The 23,814-nt window shown below is 40.5% G+C and overlaps 1 protein-coding gene across 2 annotated transcripts in view; it reads right to left on the reverse strand.

Annotated features, from left to right (window-relative positions):
* Positions 1-335: 335 nt before the first annotated feature.
* The window catches only part of LOC103146363 (receptor-type tyrosine-protein phosphatase delta-like), a 187,199-nt gene continuing 163,720 nt past the window's right edge, over positions 336-23,814 (reverse strand). For both annotated transcript variants that reach the window (XR_001663642.1, XM_007564247.2), the window contains 2 exons: positions 4,747-4,892; positions 336-1,873 (listed from right to left, as the gene is read on the reverse strand). Coding sequence is in view for 1 of the 2 variants with exons in the window: in XM_007564247.2 (XP_007564309.1) it covers positions 1,616-1,873; positions 4,747-4,892 (404 nt within the window). In the remaining variant the exon portion in view is untranslated. The remainder of the gene's footprint in view (positions 1,874-4,746; positions 4,893-23,814) is intronic.

Consider the following 23,814-nt stretch of genomic DNA (forward strand, 5'->3'; position numbering starts at 1 on the left):
CCGTTAATTTCCTGTAGATGCAGCCACTGTGATGGCATTGCCACAAATCTCAGACATAAAAAGCTGAGATTATATGCAAGAGAAAATTTTATATATATATAAATATATATTTTAACAATGCATCACATCACTGCTGACACTTTGTTCAGTCTAGATTTCTGCAAGCAATTAAAATTAGAGCACATTTATTTAAAAAATGAACATTATTACCTGAATCATTCACAAGGATGAGACGGTGTATACGTGGGAGGTAATATGATAGAGCACAGTTTTGTATTTGAACAAAAGCAGAAGAGAGGAGGAGGAGGAGAAAAAAAAGCTTGCTCCTGTTTTTCTTTTTTTGGTTGCCGATAGGCCTCTACTCACCCTCAATACATTGATGGAAAAGGAGAGAGAGCAGAAGAGCAAAATGGAAATAGTAATAAACATGCTAATGCTAGGCCGTGAAGCCGGGAAGAGCAGCTTCAATCCGTCCCTCAGCTATCTGCTGCTGCGTGTGTGTGCGTGTGTGTGTGTGTGTGTGTGTGTGTGTGTGTGTGTGTGTGTGCGTGAAGAGGAAATACAGAGATAGAGACAGAGTGAGAGTGAAAAGAAAAAAGAATTGTGCAAGGTGTTGTATGTGAGCACACCTGCACACCGTGTGCACTCCCTGAGAAAACAGCAGAGAGCCGCATGTGAATGTGCCCACCTTTCTCTTTCAATCGGCCCCTGGAGACAGTGCAAAGGGCTCTTTTGGTGGCTCATTGGTGAGAAAAGAAGGGAGTGGGAGGGATTCATGGTGGCGGTGGGGTTTCAGAGTCACAGAGCCAGTTTTTTTTTTATAGGTTAGAAGCACCTCTTTCAATAGAAACTCATTTTCCATGTTGTGTAATTGCAGAGCATAATAGAGCACACCTCATTCAAACAGCCCAAGACCCTTTTTATTATTACTCCAAAGCTATTTTCTCCATTCACAACCCAAACAAGTCATGTTTTAGAGAGATATTACACTGTCTTTTGAGCTCAGGGCAAGCACAAATTTGCCTTTGAAAGGATTGTTATGTCTAATAAAGATTAAATTTTACCCAGAGCTAATTACAAAGGAAGACAACGTCATCCGGCGTATTTTCCCATCTAACTCTTGCCCTGACCTTTCCTGTCCAGATTTGTAAAGCATGCGTTTTAACAGCTAGTGATCACTGGAAGATGCAGCCTGAATCAACCTGCCACTAGGACTCCGCTACGAACAATAAACAGCACGCCAGTTAATCGGATAAGAATAGCATGCTTTTTTTTTTTTTGTTCTTCCCACAGACGATCAAATGAGTATCAAAGCTGAAACACGGAGATGAAAAATGACTGATTTGAAAATCATTGCTGAGCTTTTTTCATTAAACCTCCGCAGGCTAGAGAAAAGGATGGCTATTTGCATAATTTAACTGGCATCTTAATTATTGTGTCAGGAATCGGTATGCAAATGTCTTAAGTCACTTAGAAACAAAAACTTACTCGGCTACACAGCTAATGGACTAAATCTTATCAAGTTAGGATACACAGCGTCGAGAGGAACCGGGGTTTATTTGCACACAACAATGACAGCAAAGACCAAATAAACAGATAAATGTAACCTTACCTGTTACAGGTAGAGAGACGTGCATGTAAGAGGTGTATGCGTGTTGGACTGCTTTGTTTTTTGTTTTTGTTTTAATTTCTTCCTTTGAGGGTTTGGGGGGCTGATGACAAAAGACCTACCACGTAAAACAGTCAGCCTGGTGGTGGCGCTCGTCTCTCCAACACTGTTGGAGGCGACGCATTCGTATATGGCTTCGTCTCGGGGCGTGCGCAACGGCTGAATTCTTAGCACGGAGCCAGAGCCATCGCTGAACTCTATCACCTGCAGGTGCGAGAGACAGGATATGTTAAAGGAGATTTTTTTGTTCACAATGAGTGAGGGACCTTCCACAGAAAATAATATCAACAACAACTGAAAAATAAAGTTAACGACAGTTCAACAACAACGATGGAGACTGACGAAATGTGCTTCCTATGACAGAAACAGCCGTTTGCCTACCTTAATGTAAAGATTTTAATTTATTTTTTTTGTATATTTGTGGATGTTTATTTAACAAGTAAGGATATCTGTGCATTAATAAGACTTTTTGTTGTGTCCAGGTTAGGCACGGGCCGGGATGAGAGTCTCACGGCGTGATATTTTATAAAACTAATAAAAAAAATAGTAGGCGATACAAAAATATAATAGATTACCTAAAGCAGAAACAATAATTCCTAGTAATATATTATTACATTTATTATAATGTTATAAGATTTATTTCTTGTTTGATTTCTATGAATAAAAATATTCCATAGGCTACTTACAAGTGGTTTTTCAAGTACATATTGCATTAATATTGTGTTTTTGCTGTCTCTGCTCGTCATAGACTAATAAGTATAACAAGCTGGTATTAGCTTGGTATATATGTCACCTGTGGCTTGCAACTATAGTCTTAAATCAGCATTAATTAACAAGTATGACAAAACATTTTCCAAAACGTCAAATCTGTTTACCATATAGGCAAGGTAAATGTCCTATAGCTTTTGCTAAGCTAGCTTATAACATCATTAGCTAGCTAGTGTGTGGCAGTAGCTAGTCATGTAAAATGTATTATGGCGCCATATTTTTTTGAAGTTAATTTTTTTTTTCCTGAGAAACCTTTAGTCCATTTAATGCTAGTTTTGTCTTCTTGTCTATTACTAATGATTGTATTTAGCTGACAGAATGCATTTTGCAGTTTTCAAGAAAAAAATCTTGAGTCCCAACCTCTCTTTTTCACTGAAATGTGTGTTCAGAAGTATATCTAAAAAGTCAAATTTGTCTTTCTGTTAAGTAACAAAACATCCGTTAGCCTTCTTTCAGCTAGCTGACAGGCAGTGTGCATGAGCAGGTGGATTAGGAGAGGGCTGCACTACTCCAAAACACCCGGCGAAAACCCTCATCACTTCTCTATTTTCAGATTTCAAAAATGCCGCATTAGCTAGCAATTTTAGCTAGCTAAGGTTGCTAGGTAAAAGATTAGTGTCAGGTATGCTAGGAGCTGCAAAGTGCTCCTTTAAACAACTATAGAAAAGCTTTTTCTGCCATCTCCATAAAAGAAAACATAATAATGTAGCAACTGTGCAAAGGAATACCGTAGCAGTTCTAGCCATTCAAAACTGACATATTGTTACAGGTAACCGGCCCATGCCCGCTCCAGATATATATATTATAGATATTAACTTTTAGTAAATGAAACCTAGTGCATTAACTGATGTGGCTGACTAACTTTAAGAATGGGGCTGGATGTTTATTTTGCACAGATATTTTGTTGCAGAGTGAATTTTAAGTCTGAATGTGTCCCACTCTTAAAGCTAACATTCTGTCTCCTGAAGGGAAAATGCAACACACTGGATCGTGTCAATGGGACAGAAAACAAGCACAAACAGTAAACGGTGGCTTGGTATTCGGTTACGGACATTTTGTACCATGAGGTGAGGTTTGTGGTACGAGAGACAGGACCAACTTTTGCTGGACGAACGACACATAAAATGCTTCACAAACAGGTGTTTGTTGTAGCTTATTCAGCTATCGTTGCATGCTACGTGTTGTATACTCACTGATTTTAGAAAGATCTGTGTCATAACTCAATCTCTCTTAAGCATAGAGGTAGATTCAAGTAAAAGATAGGCCTGAGACCACTTTCTCTCCCACACACACAGGCACACGCAGCCACACACAAACACACCGAGGCCTACAGACATTTTAAAAGTACACAGTATATCTGAGCATGTGTTAGTTAACAAAACTCTGCAACATTTCACTGGCCAAGCTAAAGCAGTGTTGGCACTCCAGGTGTCAGCAGGTGATGGTAAAAACAGCCTCCTTTCTGAGTTTGGGCCAAAGAGCAAATTAGAAAGGAAGTTGTGGGGCTTCCAGAAGGAAATGGGTTTTCGTTAGAAGATGAGGTGGCAGTGCATGATTGAATGGGTGCAGAATTGTAGCAGAGAGCGAGCCCCCGCGGGGCAATGGGTGGATGAATGGAAACTAACGTGTTAGCATTCAGCTGGACGTGCGATGCAAACGCGATGAACTCTGATAAGATTGGATTTCTGTAGGCGTGAGACGTGAAAAAGAGGTTTGAGCTCCATTAGGCCTTTGGGAGCTAACAAGTATGGCCGCCGTGTAGCAAAGAAAAGTCCAGAGGACTGACAGAAATTAATAGAAATCTTATCAGTGCTCTGCAATGATTCTGTGATGGTGTTAAGCTCAAATGTGGATTAATGCCGACTGGAAATCAAAGCTTCAGCCAAAATAAAGAGGGTGGGATATGCATTCGCATAAAGATGCCACAAAGCAAAAGGATCTTTCCAAGTGAAAGTGCCGCTTCCCCTTTCACTTTGCATGAAGCTGGAAAACGTGGTGTGATGCTAATGTAAGGATCTGGGTCACACCACAAGGACTTTTTTTTTTCCTAATCTGCCCAATTGCTTTCCGTTTGCAACTTATTCAAATTTATCACTGTATCTTTCTTGTTAAAACTCATGCATATTTAAAGCTGGGTCAGCGTGGTTATTAGAGGCCGCTAATGCGTAGTGGCAATTCGAGGGGCGGGGGGAAAGCAAGCAAATGGGACTTGCAATGCAATGGATTGTGTTGCAAGCAGAGCCAAAATAGCAGTGCTGAAACATTCCGATTTTGTCGAGCATTTTACATCAGAACAATAGACCTAATACCTCAAATCTCTGGTTGCTGACTCTCTTCCCCTTCTTGTTCCACACAATCTTCGGCTGTGGGTCTCCGGTGGCCTGGCAGATGAAGGACGCCACGCCTCCCTGCACGCCTGTTTGGTCATTGGGGGTTCTTAAAAACTTTGGCGGTGCTGGAAAGACACACAGAGACAGAGCAGAAAGGAAATTGCAAAAAACTGTTAGTGATCACGTTTATTGAGCGCACGCAGAGAAATTCTACTTTCTTACCGAGTCAACATATCTGCACACTTAAGTCAAAAGATAAAGTTGATGCAAATGGCATGAGACTGGGAATCGAACCCAAGACAACCGCGTGAAGGATGACAGTCTCTGCATTCGGTGCGCGCGCTAAACCAACGGAGCCAACCGCCCTTTAAGAAATCTTGTTCAATGATGTATTCAGTTTCATTCCCATTACATCATATAAAACATAAAAAAGAGAAATGAATTTTTAAAACGAGCAGAGAAATTTAAACGTGATATAGTTCACGATAACAATTAGCAAGTCCGGTTTGCCATTTCTCCTACAAAATTGCAGAAAATTTGCATCTAAGGGGTAAGCTTTTCCATCACATGTTGCTTGGCTGGTGGATTAGACTTGAATCCTCTGTTTAGGACCATAAAGTGGTCGCACCTTTATCAGTTTTATTAAGATAGATTACTCGATGTTACACTGTCAACATTTTGTTCTCTCATAATTTCCCAGTCTTAGCTGCTGCACATCTCTCTGCTTTTTAAAAAGAAAAGCAGCTGCAGTCATTACTAAGCTTTAAATCAAAATAACACAAGACGGAAGCAGAGACAGTGCTCTGTGGTAAGGAAATACAATGAATGTGTGTCAAAACGGTTCGTCACTGTGAGCCTTCTGTTGCTGGAAATGTTATTCACCAAGTTCAAGATAACGGCTCTGTGGCGAACAAGAAAAAGCTTAATTAAAGCTAAAAGTGCAAAAGATAGCGAAATCGTGTTTGCTTTGTGCTGATCTGGCGGGGTTTGGATTTTCATAATGGTGGAGTTCTTTAACAGAAATTAAAAGTATTAATAAAAAGCCCAGACTTCTGTTACAGTCCAATAAATGCAACTGCCCATCAGAGAAGCTACAAATTTCGATTCGTGGACTTCACGCTCCAGTTAAAAGTTTGTTTTAAAAGACATTCGTCTTAGTAGTGAAGGATCTATAACATTTTTATTGGTACAGCTGCAACGGGTGACAGTTTTGTAAATGTATGCAAAACGTACTGATTTAGAGACTGAAGTCAGTGGAATTGAACAGTAATTTTACCAAACAGAATAATAAACTGAACTTGGCTGCATTGTTTGATAACTAGATAAGTAACTCAGACAAGAACGTATGTAATTAACTTCATTGAACTGCATTGACAGTTGGTTGGCTCTACATAAATAAACTGGACTGAACAGATGACTCCAGGTGTTAACTGGCAGTCTGGGGCTACTTGGCGTCTTTTGGTAATTCTAAAAAGCGTCAAGAGAAAGAAATGCATGTTTTGACTCATCCGTGCATGTTTGAGGTCAGTAATCAGGTCTTTCTTTAATCATCTCTTAAGCAATTCTTTTTTTCGTGTTTTTAGGTGATGCCCGTTTTACTATTTTTTTTCATTCAAGTGATATTTAATGTCGTTTTCTTTGCCTATGATTTCTTATTTTCCCGTCTGAATGACCTTGCGTGTGAACAGTGCAAAACAAACAAACTTGGTCAAAGCCTGAGCTCTGGCTTCGGTGGGCGGCGCAGCTCCATCTGTGAAACAACTGCTTCCCTTTTATCAATCAATTCATTGGGCTGTTAGCGGGCCGACCGGGCTGCGGTAATGCCGACCGGCTCAATCGCCTCATCTGTATGTGTGACGACGTGTCATTGTGCCCGTTCTACTCCCTGTCTGACTATGTGCAAACTGATTTACCACTTCCCAACCCCCAAAAAACCTCTTTCGGATTGTATTGCCCAGAAGCGGCGCAGGCAGCGGTGCGATTGAGGGACAAATTAACCTGCAGGATTCGTGGAGAGGTGACATAAGGATGTGTGGTCGGCAATCAAAAGGGCGAGCAGATAAACAGGCAAGCAGCTTTAACTTCCACCGGGCAAAAGAGGCTGGGAAATCGCTTGATTTCCTCACGGCATACCACTTCCTTTACTACTCGCAGACATCAGCAACCCCTCGGGCTTCCCAATAATAATTATCATAATAATAATAATAATAATAATAATAATAATAAAAACTGCTGAGGCAAAAAATATTCCTGTAAATCTTTTTTTCTGTCTGGAAAAATTAGAAGCATCTTTGTGCCATTTGCGCACAGGTATAGCTGCATTTTCACTCCAGCTAATTTGACTTAGCCGTAGTGCGGCGCACGCTGGCATCCGACCAAGAAGGTGCTGATGGGTAATTGATATGCTATTGGGGTTGTTTTCGCTCCGGGGCCATGCATTACGGCTCGCTGCGTCTCCATACGCCGGTTGTAATAGACTTCTACAGCGTGTACGGGAGATCAGCGCTGGAGGTGAGGGAATGGGGTTGTTTGGGGTGGGCTGATGTCATCGCACAATGGGGAATGATTGAGGCGTGACGTGAAGGTAATGGTGTTTTCAAAGACACGGCCGCTGATATCGCCATCATGCACTCATTTTAGGTCTGCTGCTGACAAACATCAATTTTGGGAGCCTCCTCGTATGGCTTCAGGTAGATGGAGGCTGATTGAAACCTCGTCTTTGTTCCAACAATGCCACGACTGGAGCCGTGACAGCAAGCAATAAGATATGGCCCGTGAAGAAGAAGAATGGAGGGGGAAAAAAAAGGAACATTTTGCAAACCATAAACACACGGAGCTACAGAATCTCCCCCCCCCACGACTCTTTTTCTGCAACCGTCTTAGAAGATGACATCATCCCCAAAATGTGTGGGTCCCATCTGTTTGATTGTAATCCTGCTAATCTGAACAGAAATTAATTTCATTAACAGAGACTATCATTTAGAATAGCATGCGGGGCTTTGTTTCGCAGAATGAGTCCAAACTGAAAGATGCTCCTTTCACCTAAGCCACACGTGCACATCTCCTCCGAGAGGTAACCATAAGCTGCATTAATTAATACTGCGGCTGGGAAACTGCTAATCCACTGCTAAGCTGCTGCCGGCAAACAAATGAGAAGCGTAAAGCCTGTCACAAGTTAAAAGGCTGGTGACGAGAGTCTGCGACTGCCCTCCCTGGAGGTCATTACATAACCTTGATCACTCTTTGTTCACACGAAAAGAGCGGGGAGCTCTTCGGAGCGTTCCCACAGTTCCTCTGATGAGTGTCATCTTTATAATTTGGCATCAGAGAGACTTTGGGTTAAGGAAAGCAGACTGTTTTATGACTTCAAGTAATTATTTTATTTTATTTTTTTCACAGAGTGGTTCCAGATTCACTGATGATGGTTTAATGCAAACAGAAATAACACCTAAAAAGGCAATGATCAGGCTTCAACTGGCAGAGACTGATTTTCAGTTTTCTTCCTCGCTCATTTATGCTAAATTTGTGTAATTCACCATGAAAACGTAAAACATTTACAAAAGACAAAATGTTTAGTCTAATGGACAGAAATAGTTTAAAAAAATAAAGAAGTTCTGTTTTTTCTCGTTTATGTCCCTAACCTTTAGCTGACTTTTTACTAAACTCTCAGCTAAATGAAAAGTCAAAATATTTTATTAGTTAACCTGATAGTCATTTGTGAGAAAAGCAATTCATGCTTTGCTACCTACTATTTTATAGCAGCATGATGGAGAAAGTATCATTTGTGTCAGAACGGGAAAAGCGCAAAAAAGATCTAGGTGTGAACTGAGGAGCAGCCTTCGTAAGGCGAAACTTAAGAGATCTTGAAAAATAAAGTCACACCTGCAAGTCATAAAACCTGGATTAGTAGAAAAGTACAGAGCCAACAAGTTCAACCATCCTAAAGATGAATTTACAGATGGCAATACGGATTCTTGATATGAATGCGACTCCAGCTCAGATTAAAATAAACCCGGTGTTCATCATTCTTGGCAGAAGGTTACAGACGCTTCCCAAAAACTCTCTCTTGTTCCTGCTACAAGGTCAGACTCCTCTGAACTTCAGCGAACTTTGCAACCGAGAACCGACAGCTACTGCACATTTTTCCATTGGTCGCAGTTTTTTTACCCGGCAGCCAGAGCAGATGTGCATTCATTACTGCCGTGTTTGACATCGCCATAACCTACAGCCAAATATCAGATTTAAGTGATCTCACAAAGCTCCAAGTCTGACTTTTCCTTGCACAATGGCCAAAGCATTTCAAGTCATCAGGAATCCACAATGAAGTGACGTTTGATCTGCCAAGCCATTACAGAGAGCATGAATCAAACACTGCAGAGGACATTAATAAACTGACTTTTTGTCAGCGCCTCTTTCCTTTTTTTTTTTTTGGGGGGGCATGAACCCCGAGCCCAAGACAGCTCTGCTTTCATAATTACACTGACTGACATATTCAATTTAATTTGCATGAAAAGGGCCATTTCCTTTCTGAATCTTTAACTTGTAGGGTGAGGTGGGGCTGTTGAGGAAGAGGAGGACGGGGGGTAATTAATCCCAACACACTGGGTGGCAGTCTGCAAATCCCCCAGCTACGGTTTTGGATACAAGGCTGGAAGAAAGGAGCGTTTAGAGATGCCATTAACCCCATCTGACATCTTAAAGCCCAATATATATCAGCGCTGTGATATTGATGAATTGGCACAAGCGAGCGAGCGAGACAAATTAGACTGAGGGGCTGAAAGTGACACATGTAGTGGGAGCAAATACTTTGGATTTCTGACTACATAACATTCTGTAGGATCGATACTTTCAGAAGCCTACTTAAGAAAGCTTTTGTGAAATCGGAACTGCTGCTGCGTCTCAATAAATCAGAATTTAAAAGGTGATTTACGTAAGTAGTTCGAAGCAAAAAATTTCGACTCATATCAGTTAAGATTCATTGAATGCATGTTTTTCACTTACTCTCGTTAATTTATATCGTTACAAAAAGTACAAACACCAAAGATCAGCTTCTCAGAAAATTCTAATTTTCTTGTCTTCAAGTCTATTAATTGAAAGTTTAGTGGAGCGAAAAACTGTGATAAAAAAAAAAAGATGCACATGCAACAAATGCAACCCCCAGCAAACATTCAACAAGTATCATAACACACTAAAGGTCACTTCTAAAGTAACTGTCTGTTCTGTGTCCAATGAAATTAACAGAAAGTTCAAGGAGAACTGCCAAAAGGAAGATGAGAAAAAGCAGACTGAACAACACAGAGTAGCTAAAGGCCTTTATAAAGCAACTTTGTTCATGCAAAGAAGTTCCGACAAAGTACTGGATGTACTTTAAAGTATGTCTTCATTCATTAGGAAAAATCTTTTTCTTTGTCTGATGTAATATTTAAAATATATATAAGACAGACATTTCAAAAGCCATAATCGTCAATATTTGCAGACAGGAAGCAAAGCATTTTTCCTTCCACTCAACTTTTCACTACTATTCTTGTAGCACTCCTGACAGATGACTTCTTTTTTAATTTTTAAACCCATTGTCAAGTCAATACATTAAAACTCACTTTTCGTGACTTGTATGAATGCTTAAAATAAGATCAGTTTCTAATTTTTAGTTTGAATCACTAAAACAAATAATTGTTTCCATCAGATTCAAACGTACTGAGCTTAACCTGTGCAAGTAAATTCCCTATGATCCATGGCACACCCAGAAACCCAAACAAACCTCAAGCAAAAAAAAGTAGAGATAAGCAACATTAAAAAAAAAAGTAACGAAGGTAAACAAAACATGCTAATCTGTGGCAAAAACAAGAAGCAGAAATTATTTTTCCTGGGGTGCCGCACACTTCTCTATCTGCAGCATTCTGATAAAATTTCCCTTTTGTAATGCTGAGGAAACAAACTCCACATTGTGCGCGCTTCACAAAGGGCCGAGGCAGAGAGAATGAGAACGAATCGGGGCTTAATTAGAACTGTTGGCTGATTTGCAATGCATGCTCATCGGTAATCTTGCCTTAAATGGAATCTGAAATTCTTATTGCAATTAGTGATTAGTTGAAAAGGGATACGGCCCCTGAATGATTGTTAATTACTGGATCAGGAATCGTACATTAATTCACGGCGGAGGTTTTAATGCAGAACAATGATAGGGACCCTCTTCCATCAATATTGTGCTGCCTGTCACACATAATGAAGTTCATATAATACAAGCCACCTTCTCCCACATTTGCACACCTCTCCTTTCTCCAAGCGCCTAAATCTGCTCTCCAGGCAAAATTTGATCCATTGTGTTCAACTAATTCAGAAGAATTTGGAAAGTACTGGAAACGGTGCTCAAAGCCCTCGCAGTAGAATCCCTTCGGTAAGCAACAATTACCTACTTCAGTGGTTGCTATGGGAAAATGTTTGTTTGCAAGATTTTAAATTATATTAAAATTAAAACCGTGTTTGAATTGTGTGGTATAAAGAAACCCAAGTAATCTTTTAATTGTCTAACAAAGTTTTGCAAACTGACTTGCACCAAGGCAGGTGTGCATCTCAATAAACTCAAAGTTTACAAAGTTTTTGGATTTTAATATAATCTTTGCAATCAACGTTGTGTTTGCAGTGAATTAAAGTGGATCCGCAATCACAGGTTTTGTCTGTGGAAAGTGACTCCTACTTATTTGTGAAAAATACTCCTGTGTGCTAGTTGCTAGTTGGTGTTTGCAAACACAGTGTTTGCAAAGTGTTTGCAAAGCAGCCAATACAGAAACGCCATTCATTTTCACGAGATGAATACTGGTGATCCATTGTATACACTGTCCAAAAGTTATTAGATAACAGATCATGCCATAATTTTTGGAGTTAGACATAATTTGCTCAATATTCTGATGTAAAAGTGTAAAAAAAAAAGAAAAAAGATGAGCAGAACTATGTCCTACATCCAAACATTTCCATCAACTTGATGCAGATTAACATGTTGCTGCAGAACAGCATCTACATCACCTCTGCTCATCATTACGGTTCAACAAGATAAACCGGCAGGCATTACAAATTTTAAATGCTCTTCACACTTTCACTCAACTCCTCGGTTCAATTGATAGCATGAAATTGATAACAGTAGATTAGAAGAAGTAGGGCAAAAAAAGGGTACCTTTTCGGTTTTGTAGAAAAGCAGCGCAATCACGTTTTACGTTTTTTTTGTTGTTGTTTGTTTTGTCGTGTAAATACCATAAAATTGCGCTTATTTCTCCAAGACGCAAAGAAAATCTCTCATAATCCATTAAAAGAAATTGTGACGACAACTAATACAAAGCACAATCACGGAACTACGAAAAGAAATTTCCAGATGTTTCGTTCTTTCTCCGCCTGCAGATGGAAAAACACACATAACTCGCACCGGGTCTTAAAAGACGAGCCACATATCAAGCCTTGTGATCTTGTGCTGCACAAACTGACTGGTGAATTCTTCTCGTGGACTATTCAGCCCAACGGAGTCTCCGGCAGAAGTCATATTGGGACTTTCTTAGCCCCAGTCAGTGTGTATTACTCATGCTCAGCGGCCCCTCTGTGGAGAACGTCGGAGCTGCCGGCTATAACTCTGCGAGAGAGAAAGGACACTTCTTTTTTTTTTTTGCAACAGACAACAGCAGCGTCTTCAAAAAGAATGCTTGATGTTCCTGTCCCACATTTGAGGCACTAACGGATTCACTGACGAGACAGAAGGGGTTTGGGGGGGGGATGCACATACGGATGTACGCAGACTCTCAGGAGTGTTGGAACATGCAGGATGGATGGACGTACGGCTGGATTAATAAATTGGGGCCAGTTGTGTAAGGTTCTGATAAATAAGTTATAGAGAGTTATTTATGGTATCCGTTTGTCACGAGATGGAAGCTGAAAGATTCCCCATTAAATTATCATTGCACATTCATGAAAGCCACAGCGTATCAGTTTTGTAATCACAGCTGCACTGGCTGCGATGTCTCTTCTGTGGTGTATCGCGTCGTTTGCCAGGAAAAAATAAATTAATAAAAAAATGTTCTTCTGTTTCTCTCCATCATCCAGCCGTGCTCAGAACACACAAATGACGGCAGCCTCCGCCACCGTCTCCCTCGGGACGCATTAGCAAGGTAGAGGGATCCAGTTTGTCACTTAATAAAAACAGCCCACTCAAACAGATGGCTTTGTTCACAGCAGTCCGCCCCCTCCCCCCCCAACAAAACACACCAACAACGCTTTTAAAGAGGCTGGAAATCACGGAAATCAGACACACGAAAGCACCGTCCCCATCCCCTCCGCCATCCAACCCACAGCGAAAACCAAACAGAAGGAAACGCATAAATATTGAATCGCGCCACCGTCGGTGTGAGAGACCATCCGCGAGAGAGGGGGGGAAATAAATAATTAAATATGGAGAACAAGCTGGAGGATGGATGAGAAACACTAGGCAATCCCCGAGCCCCCCCACCCTGCCCTGCCCCCGTCCCACTCCTGTCAGATACTCCTAATATCCAGGAGGAGGTTGTCAAACACAGCGGCAAAATAATCCAGAGCCTCCGCTTACAATAAGGCCTCACTTCCCTTCCCTGCTCATTCATCTTCTGTTTACAAAGACGCACACATATGGTGCGCTCTACTACAGCGAGAAATATCAAATTCTGTTTCATGTCTTGACAATAAAAATCAGAGCAAGTGAAGGCAGGGGAAAGTTAAACTGTGATAATACTACAATTAGTAAAAATAATAATCCACTGATGAAGGCTGAGACATAAATAGGAATGATGATGAATGTAAATGTCTTCCGCAAGATACAGATGAAATGAACACATGTTTTTACAGTTGGGAAAAGCCAGCCAATCACAACTTGTGCACTATTTTCAGGTTGTAGTTTTCGTCCCTTTTTCGGTGTCCGAGTTTTGAAAAGTTTCCAAACTGCTGAGATTCTGTGGTTTCGTTAAAATTTTAATAACGATTTGCAGAACCAGAGTAACTTGGAGTTGTCTCCGGCTGTGTGGACCAACGTAGCATGGCATAGCTTTTGTTTTAAGCAGTCAAAGTTTCAAAACCATCAGAGTTTCGTATAGTTTCTTTCTTATACGGTTTGACGTCTGTTACAGAATATTGAGTGGCACTGCTTTCCTACTCCCATCTGTTGCTGCATGCTGCCAATCAGCTGGATGAAAGATTGCTCCTGTATTTTTCCAATAGAAAAAAAAAGAAGACTTTTTGTTTTTTTTAATTGGGGTCCTGTTCAACAGTAGCTTGACGGAAAGAAGGGCCGGGAACCAGTCCGGAAACAACTGTGTTGAGGACTCCAGCCTCTGCATATGACACATCTGCTCTCTGTTTGCAAAACACACAAATCTGCTGCTAATTTCTCAAGCAAGAAATATGGAATTTTAGCTTCGTCTGCCCGTCTCGCTTGCTTCCCTCCAAAACAAAAAGTAAATAAATAAATAACGGAAACAAAAAGGAAAGAAGACAGATAAGTTATTCTAATTGCGCGGGGCTTCCTTCTGTTTGGTAGTCAGCGCAGTCTATTTGCAAAAAGTTAATTATCTGATAGGATAGGCAGTGGCAGCCACTAACACAGAAAGCCATTTGTTCATTCTGTTATCCACCGGGCAATGGAACGATTCATTAAATAGCAGCGCGACGGCAAATCGGCCAACAGTTATCACATCGGGCCTGCACAGGCTTGAAAAGAAGAGGGGAGGAAAAATGACACAAGTGATAAACACTTTTTTTTTTGACCATGTCAGATTACTTCTGAAGTAATAATGTGTGAAAACCACTACAAAAATAATAAGAAAAGAGTGACCGTGTGTGATTTCGATGCCTTTAACATGCACACGATGCGTCCGATATCACCGTGTGGAGATGAGAATCTCAAGAGATTCTGGTTTTCCACTACGTGTAGCAGAAATCAAAAGCTGCGGAGGGGCGAGGGGGAAGGGGGCGGAATGGAAAAATCAAATGAGCAGCGTGTTCATCTCGACTCCAACCAACAGAGAATTACACTATAATACGCTCAGGCCTGTCCCATTTCCTTACAGCACAAACTTCGTGTAATTGTCTTCGCCCTCAGCCACGGCGCTGGAAAAGCTTGCTTCATATGTTGCCTCTGTAGGAACAGAGATGGATTATGAGGCAAATCATTCCACGGATTTAACATTGTATATTTAAACAGACTCCAATTTTATGGATAAGCGGTGCCAAGCCATTTTCTTATGGATGCCAGTTGTCAAGCCGTGAGAAGTGACACATTCCCGGAGCTGTGTTGTTTTTCCCAGGCAAAAAATGGCTGGGGCTGGAGAAAGGCTGCGTCGATGGGAACTGGCTTCCTTTCAGCGGCTCAGCTATCCTGCAAATGTTCCCAGGTTCAGCCAAGCAGGCCAGAACAAAACCAACATTTTTTTTTATGGAAAAGGAAAATAGCCTTTTAGCGTGTCCCTCCCCTCCGCCCTCATTTTTTTTTTCAGCTCGTTTTAACTTTCAAAGGTTTTTTTTTTTTTTCCCCCTTCGCTAAAATCATAAGGGGATATAACACAGCAAAGACCTCCTTCCCTCCACCCGTCTGTAATCAAAGCAAGCTTCACACCCAAAACCCAGAACCATGACAAAGAATACGCAGCAGCCGTGCCACAAGTCGTCACTCAAGCACCACAGTGACCTTTTACAGGCTGCTAATTTTACGGAGCAGTATAAAAACAAGGCGAGCAAAGTCGTATTTTAAAGGCTTTCACTATCTATGATCTCAAAGAATCATTTGCATATAAAACTGTCACTGGCCTCCTTGAAAAGACATAACTACGTATGAAGACACCTTCTCAACAGATCCTTATAATCACAATGTTTCAACTGGCATTATGTATAACAAAATGCTCTTTAAATGTCTGTTTAGAGGGTGTAAAGATTATTTGCATTGGTTTTTGTACTTTGTCATTAACAACACTTTAGTCGCACATTGACATTTTTGTGGTTCTTCTTCGTGGTGAAGGCCTAAAGATAATAACACGGTGCAAGTGTGTGGACGTGGCTTTTAAGGGGTCAGGCTGCCAAACAGGGCATAAAAATGCAACCAACATCAGAATAAAAGATATCATCAAAATGCCGAGCAGAGTAAATGTTTACATAAAGTGGTATGCTTTTTTTTAACCCTTGTATGTAGAAATGGGGTCCAACCGACCCTACACACGTAAAACTTGTATCATTTGCCATAGTCCTCTACTTTTGCCCCAGTCCTCGTGCACACAAGGGTTATGTATTATTTTTTTTTTTTTTCACTTCAATCATCAAATCAAGAAATACAGTCAAATCCAATCTGTCCACGTGGAGCCCATGCAAATTTGAGGTGTTTTTTTTTTTCCTTTGGTTAGTGGAAAGGTGATTAAAAGACCATTTTCTCTTTCCAATCACCGTATAGGACCATAAAAATGCCCAGCACACTTGTTTAGTGTATCAAAGGGAACATTTTAGATGATTTCTTCCTAAGTATTTGCAGATTTCAGCCGGTTACGGGCGCCTGTGGTTTCTAGCTTTCATAAATACAGAGCTCTACTGTACAGTGAAATTGGTTTCTTAGGTTGCATTTCATGTCGGTGTTTTCCAACCGTTAGCTTTGGGTTTAGAGATGGAACTTAACTGTGTGAGCAGTCAGTCAGCTCCGTGTAAAGCTCAACACCCCATCGCGTATGACGACCTATTTTAATTGTTCAAACACATAGCATATTTTATTCTGCAAAAAATAAAGGCACAATGTAAACCGTTTTAGCACTACTGCATAAAGCCAATATCTACAGGTTTTTTTTTTTCTCATTTCTGTACTTGGAAAGAAGGAAAACAGCCAATAAAAGGCAAGGAAAATTAATAGCATTCCCGGATTGGTGGCTTTGCAATTCAGGCATGCAAAGTAGCGTTGAGCCAGGGTATTTTAGCTTCCCAAGCGGCAGTTTCTCTTGAAAGTTTTAGATAGGCTCTTTGAAAAAAACCAACAAAAAAAAAACAAAAAAAACATGAACAGGAGAGTTACATTCCACAGAAAAATCTGTGAATACCAAACAGCGAATAGATGGGGGACCTCTGGAACCTGTATCTAATTAAAAAAAGACTTCCACAAATGAATGTTATTTTACACCAAATTTTATGTTTGATGTCCTTGATTTTGCTTTTCTTTTTTTTTTTCTAAACTGTGGTACATCTTCAAACCCCAAACTGACTCATGTCTGGATGCAAGATCATTTCGGACCGGAGATGTGGTCTTTGGACTGATAGAGTTGGCTGCACTCCTTTTCCAACTCCTTTTCACCCACCGCCAAACAGAGCCTCAGATGAGAAAGTTTAAGAATAATAATTAAAAAAAAAAAAGGCACCAGTCATAACAGATGCTTGCCAGGAGCACTGGGCTTTTTTCCACTAAGGAAGTGATTGTGATGTTTTTATGTGCATATTAAGAGTAAGGACATCTGCGTGTGAATAGAAATACTGTACAGACGGAGTTTATTTTTAGGTTTGCCTCTTATCTCAGTCGTATTGATCCGAAGCTCATTTATCACATTTAGCTGAATTATTCCAATAACAAAGGTGTGAGTGCTGCCTTTTAACGACGAGCTGTTAAACTGCGAGACCAAGCAAATGCCACGAGGCACTGTGATCCTGAACAAGAGATGGTTTTATTCTTTCCCCTGCATAGTTTAAAGCGACAAACCGAAAGGCTGCATATTGATTCACTTTGATTGTTAACATCATGAATATTCCAGCAAATCCAGAGCACTTAAGCTCTAAAGTCAACAGAGGAGCTAATTTTTCAGCACGAGTGGGATCAAATGGATGAAGAGGTAGTCGGCCTCAGAACCGACTGTAAGTAGTCCTGACATCGCTTCGCCCTCCATCTGAGATATTGGTGCTAATACAGTTTTATCACAGTTCATCCCTCCGTCCCTCTTTTTCCACCGCTCAGCTTTTTGGGCTCTCCACATTGTCGTCACATTACATTAGCAAAGGTTAGTTTTATTGCAAAGAAACTGCATAAAATTCAGAGTAATTTAATAAAGTTTAGATTTAGGAGCTGATGAGGGCCAGTTGCCGGTTTCCAAAAAATATCAATTTAAAAAGTCGAAGTTTTAAAACTGCAAAGCCTTTCCACGATCACACTCCTTAGGTTCAGAGAAATCAGCTGACAGCCGATCTTTTTTTTTTTCTCTTGAAGGAGGACGTAAAAAGCTAGGTGACACTCCACAACACTTTTTGGTGTGGAAGTCGCACCTGATTGAAGACTCAAAATGAGCAATTTTCAGAATGAATGAGGGGTTTTAAAGTTACGAGGAGACACTCCTCGCATTTTCCACAGATGTATGTTGGCTCTTTATCACAGGTTTCCCTGTTTCACCGTGTTAAAGAGTCATATTCACTGAACATCCTGGAGTAGGAGAAAGCCGGCAGATACAATAACACCATCAAATATAGTCTCCTTTGCAATATTACACAGATTGATATTGTGATGAGAACTCACACAATATATTATATTGAGCAGGCTTTGTCTCCTTAGATTAATTATTAATGATCATTCATGACAAAGCCTGCTTAAGGCTGCTGTACAGAGGGAAAAAAAAAGCCAAACAATAAAAACATGGTGGATTATTTTTAGCCAACAACAAATGCTCCAAAACGATTATCACTTATCTGCTAAAGAACGTCCTAAACCCACGTTTATGTTATGGAAGACAAAGTTTCCCCCAAAGCATTTGGGTTTTTTTTTTTTTTTTTTTTTGGAGCCGGTGCTTTTACACTGCAGCATGTTAGGCGAGTCTGGTGCCATTAATCATCCTGCAGGTGCAGGAACGCTGTCAGAATCCATACGTCCCTTTGCCTTTTTCAAGTGGATAGAAGGAAAAAGTATAGAAACGTAGGAAGGGTTGGTGGCTCCCTTAAAAAAAAAAAAAACTATTTCCCCTTCCTCCGATTCTTTCTGCGCTGAATTTGTCAAAAGGAGGAAGAACCAAGTCCAGATTAATTAGATTTCATTTTGGGTCATCTTTGTTTTTTTTTTGTTTCCTCTCCCTCCATGACTCGCTTCTTTTTCTTTGTCTTGCCTCGAGTCCGAACAGCCATCCCAGCGCCATTTATCACATTGCCATCTCAACAGCGCCTTCTCCTTTCCTTGCTGGGAAGCTATTAGAGCATCTCTGCATCATGGTGGCCAGATTGCATTCCTGTCCGCGCTCGAGACATTTATCATCTTTTTTTTGTCCCAACTTTTTATCTGCCCCTGCCCTGTACGAAGCTCTATCTCCTATGCCCAGCATAATGAAACACCGAAAGGTGAGGCTCAAGTAAATAATCTAATTAAACCCAGCAAATGGCCACAAAAAAGGGGGGATAGAAAAATGCACAAAAGGCCATCGTGAGAATGCCAGAGGAGGAACACTCACAGATGGCGTTGAGGAAGTCGAAGCAGTGATGTGGCGCAATGCCCATGCCACCCTCTCATCGCGGTATTTATAGTACTCTTAGTGGTGCTCTTGTTTACCCATCCTCTTTACATGATCTGGTGTTGCAGGATGCAACAATTTAGCCAAACAAAGCAATAATTATAAATCAAGAAAAGAGCCTTGAACGGCAAAAAAAAGAAAACTGAGAAAGTACACCTGGCTCAGAGCCCCAGAGCACTCGCTTATAGGTCCGGGGAGAAAATCCATCTTTCCCCTTTTTCATTTTTTAATTCTTATGCAAAAGCCAAGCTGAGTTTGATTGGTCTCATTAGGGACAAGATGAGGAATACTATACATCATAATTATCAGAGCTCTCCGGCAAACAGTCTCAAGTCGATGCAATAAAATGTCAAGAGGGCATTAGTGGGCAATTATTAATCCATATCAAGCTGAAGTGGACAATTTAATTATCGCCTAATCAATACTTCCAGGGTCTCACGCAGACGTGGAGCGAAGGCTGCACGGAGAGACCTTTCATCTGGAAAGCTGTGCACGGGGGGACAGAAGAGGGCAGCGGTAAACATAAAAATGGCTGAATGAGACGCTCTGTGTTGTCTGAAAGTGATGGAAGCAAGTGCTTCGGTTCTGGAGGACCTTAAGGTCACATTCTCCACTTCATTTTTATTTCCACTTGAAGTGCAAGAGGCCACAGAGTTGTCCAGGTAAAACTGTATGGAAGGAAAGGATTTCAGGACTAAAGCTTTTATGTGATACAGCTAACATTAGGGCTTGTAGAGGATTAGTTAATAAGCAGGGAAGGACCTAAAGGGTGTTTATCACGTCATTCGGTTAGTATAACCTTTTCGGAGCCACAAATTTCTTGGCAACGACATCAAAGTGTGTAAAAAGCCTTAAAAGAAGTCCGTCTTGTTGCAGAATCTGAAATTCAAAATTCAAACCTGTTCATTGGAAAACATCGCGGGTAAGAAATAATCATTTAAAGTAAAATTAGCAGTGACACAGTCATTGGTGCTGCTGTTGCTAAAAACAACTCTTTTCTCCCAGTAGGACAGACAAGATGATCCTTCACTGTTTCTCTCTCACCACCAATATTTTAGCCGTGACAGTGTTCTTCTGCCTTGCTGATACTTCATCACCAGACTGTTTTTGATCACCAGACTGTTTTTGATAACACTTTAGGCTCATTCATTTTCGAAGCCTACTTTTTTGCATTTAGTCTGCGTTTATCCTCACAAACAACCAGAGGTGGAGGACTTCTTTGCAAGCAATATTTGGTTGTTATTCCACAAATCAACAATCTAATGGGGTCGTGTGTAGGAGTAAGACTAATAAAAATAATATCAAAGCTAAAAACAGCAGTGGCTCGTGTAGAAAGGGTGCACTGATGCATAGAGCCTTTTTATTAGTAATTTGTTATAATATTGTGCCACTGACCAAAATATTACTTACTTTCTGTTGCTGTTCTCTTTGTTCCCGGCTCGGCTCGAATAATTACTCTCATTGCATCTGAAGCCAACCATCTCAAATAATGCCAGTCAAAGCTTTTGTGTGCGTGATGAAACAGAATGAACGCTGTGTAACAGGTCCTGGTGGCTTTCAAAGATGCCTTACAATGAGGGATGGCGAAACAAAAGTGGCTGTCTGCCACGAGACAGCAGTCATCTGAGATAAGAATACGCTCTTATGGTTGTGTTTTGCCTTTCTGTGTGTGTGTGTGTGTTTGCTGTTATTGTGACTCCCATCTCCATTCCTGGAATCACCGCAGTCCGTACGCAACCAAATGATCACAACAAAGGGTGTATGGGATCTGGTTGTTTTTCACAATTTTCTGGCAGCAAATCAGCTCCATACAATATTTATCTTTAATTTCATTCACTTGCGAGACAAGATGTTCTTTCTGAAGCTGGACAGGTACTTTTTGTTCATAAATAAAATCTGGAAAAGAGTTGACTCATGCTAAGCAAGTCAAGAGTTTTGCTCTGCTTACCTTAAACTTTCCTTTCAATGTTTTTTTTTTTTTTTTTTTGTTGATTCCACTGAGAAACAAAACTTAAGTTGTTTTGCAATGTGCCAGAAAGCTAATCATGTCAGAAGGATTAAAGTTGAAGGCTTCATTATTTAAAAAAAATAATCTTTCATCTTAATAATAAACACAAAAAATCCCTGTAAACCATATTAGTCTTATCTTCCTTTTATAACTGTGAACTCAACTCCTTTGAAAGTTAATCGTGCTGCTCATTTATTTAATCTCCATGTAAAGTTTTTCCGTTACATGTTGGGAATCCAATATCTCTCCATCTTGTGATTTTTTCCCCCCCGACAAATTATTTTTGCCGGAATTTACATGTTTGTTCAACAGTTTGGCTTTAATCTCCATTCTCTCCATTTTTCAGTCTTCCATTTAAATTCAGTCTGGCTTCTTTCTTCCAAGTTAATTACTGTTTGTGCTTTTTGTGCATAAAAGTGTTGGAAAGCAGGTGTTAAATTAGTTTTTTTTTTTTTTTACCTGACCTTAAAATCTCAAATAATTAAGATTAAAATAGTTTTCTCACACATACCACACTGGGCATCTCATGGGTTAGTTTGTAGTTCACGATGTGTGTGTGGATGATTCACATATTTTCAAACTGAAGTTGCCATAAAGCCATATCTTATTTAATGCAAATATGTGTGCCTATATCGCATTTAGAAGAACCACAGTAATATTTCATGTGATCTATGAATCAGTGAAGTTCAATATGCTGAATCAAGAATGACATCTATAACTTTCTAAAAACAAATCAATGTGAACTACTGTTTCTGCTCCAAATCTTAATGCACTGACATAAATTAATTTATTTTGAGTGACAGCTGAACTTAGGACTATTTGTTGTTAAAGGTGAACTCACAACATGGCAATTATACTACTAATAATGATTTTATAGGTGCTATAGTTAAACTTTCCTACTCTGACAATTACATTTTGACTTAAATCTGATTTGAATGCGTGGAGTCAGATTTGCTGTATATGAATTTGACATTCAATGTATTTTACAGGAGAAATGGAAAAAAAAAAAAAATGACAGACTCACCAAAACATCGTGATCCACCTAAACTGACCAGCTGGGAAAGGAGAGCATTAATCAAGGAAGCAGCTATTACCAAGCCAGCTAATAGCCACACGCTCCACAAATGTGCCCTTTGTTAAAGAATAGAAGAATGTCATTGTTGAAAGAAAATCCTGTTTACAGCCAGACACAAGCCAAGTAGGAACAATTAAAATATGTGGAAGAAGGGGCTCTGCACATTTTGGCCTAAATCCAAAATATTACCTGTGGAACAAAATTAAAAACCTGACCCTAAACATATAACCACCATTGCAGAACATCATTGTGTCAGCATCATGAGGTAATCCTGGAAGAAAACGTGCCACAGGCTTCAAAACACCGGAGACAGGAGCAGGGTTTCACATTCCAGCAAGAGAGCAACTGTAGAGATGAAGCCAAATCTACAGTGGGATGCTTTTAATCCAAGGATATCCACATGTTGAAATGTACGCATATTTGTGCAGTGAGTTGCAAACTGAACACAGGAGGCAGTTAAATTGAAAGATTGAAAGAGAAACCTCTACAACAGTCTCTGATCTCAAATTAGTTTTTATTTTTTCCTCTCAGAGGCAAAAGCACGTGAGTGGGCAAATCTTAGAGTGCAGACTTAAAGAAATCCATGTAGGCACAAATCTCCTGTACCAAGTTGCAAACTGAACGAGACAAAAAAAAAAAGTTGGTGAGGTAAATGTGTCGGAGCTGAAAGAGTTTGACCTTATGGGGGTTCAGCTTTGTCAAGAAATATGACGGGCTGCTTTTAAAAGGAAAGAGTTCCTTTTCCTTTTACATTAAGTACTTTCACTTAACCTTACATAAATTTGATCGTAACTCAAGCAATAAAGACAAATTGGTCATTAATTTGTCAATGGGAGAATAACAAATGGCAGGACAGATAGAGCCAGGGGAGTTTTAAAACCGAACACTTGAATCCTGGGTGCCATGATGGATGCTGTCTAAACACCTCATAAACGTCCAGGCACATTTCGGTAAAAGTGCACAGGCGGGAATGCATTTTCCATGTTTCCATGATGTGACAGGATGGACATTTTGAAACGCGGTGCCAATAAAAACAGGGACTTGGCTTAGTTTTTAATTTAAAACGCCTTATGGGTCTGGCTGCGGCGTGAGAGCACTTTCACCTCTCAGCGCAGGCTTTCATTCTCATTTGCCATAACTAATAAACCACGCTAAAGTGGTGCGTCACTGTAAATCTCAGCTCCCCAAATGGCGTGAGTCATCTGGTAGTGAAGGGAGAAGCCAACAGAGGGAGGGAGGCATGAGCCGGCTGGGTGTGCGAGGATAAGTGCGCGAGTTAATGAGCGAGCACGCGTGCAAACAAGAAAAGAGGGTGGAGTGACGGCAGAGTGACAGATGCAGTGTGTGCGAGAGCGGGTGGAAGTAGGTGAGAGAAATTACTCTCCAAAGATGGACTTTGAGCGCTCACTCCATCACTTGGCACAATGCAAATCAGTTGTGACAGGAGGAGCTCGCGG

The sequence above is a fragment of the Poecilia formosa genome, unplaced genomic scaffold, assembly GCF_000485575.1.
Source record: "Poecilia formosa unplaced genomic scaffold, Poecilia_formosa-5.1.2 Scaffold157, whole genome shotgun sequence".
Classification (NCBI taxonomy): domain Eukaryota; kingdom Metazoa; phylum Chordata; class Actinopteri; order Cyprinodontiformes; family Poeciliidae; genus Poecilia; species Poecilia formosa.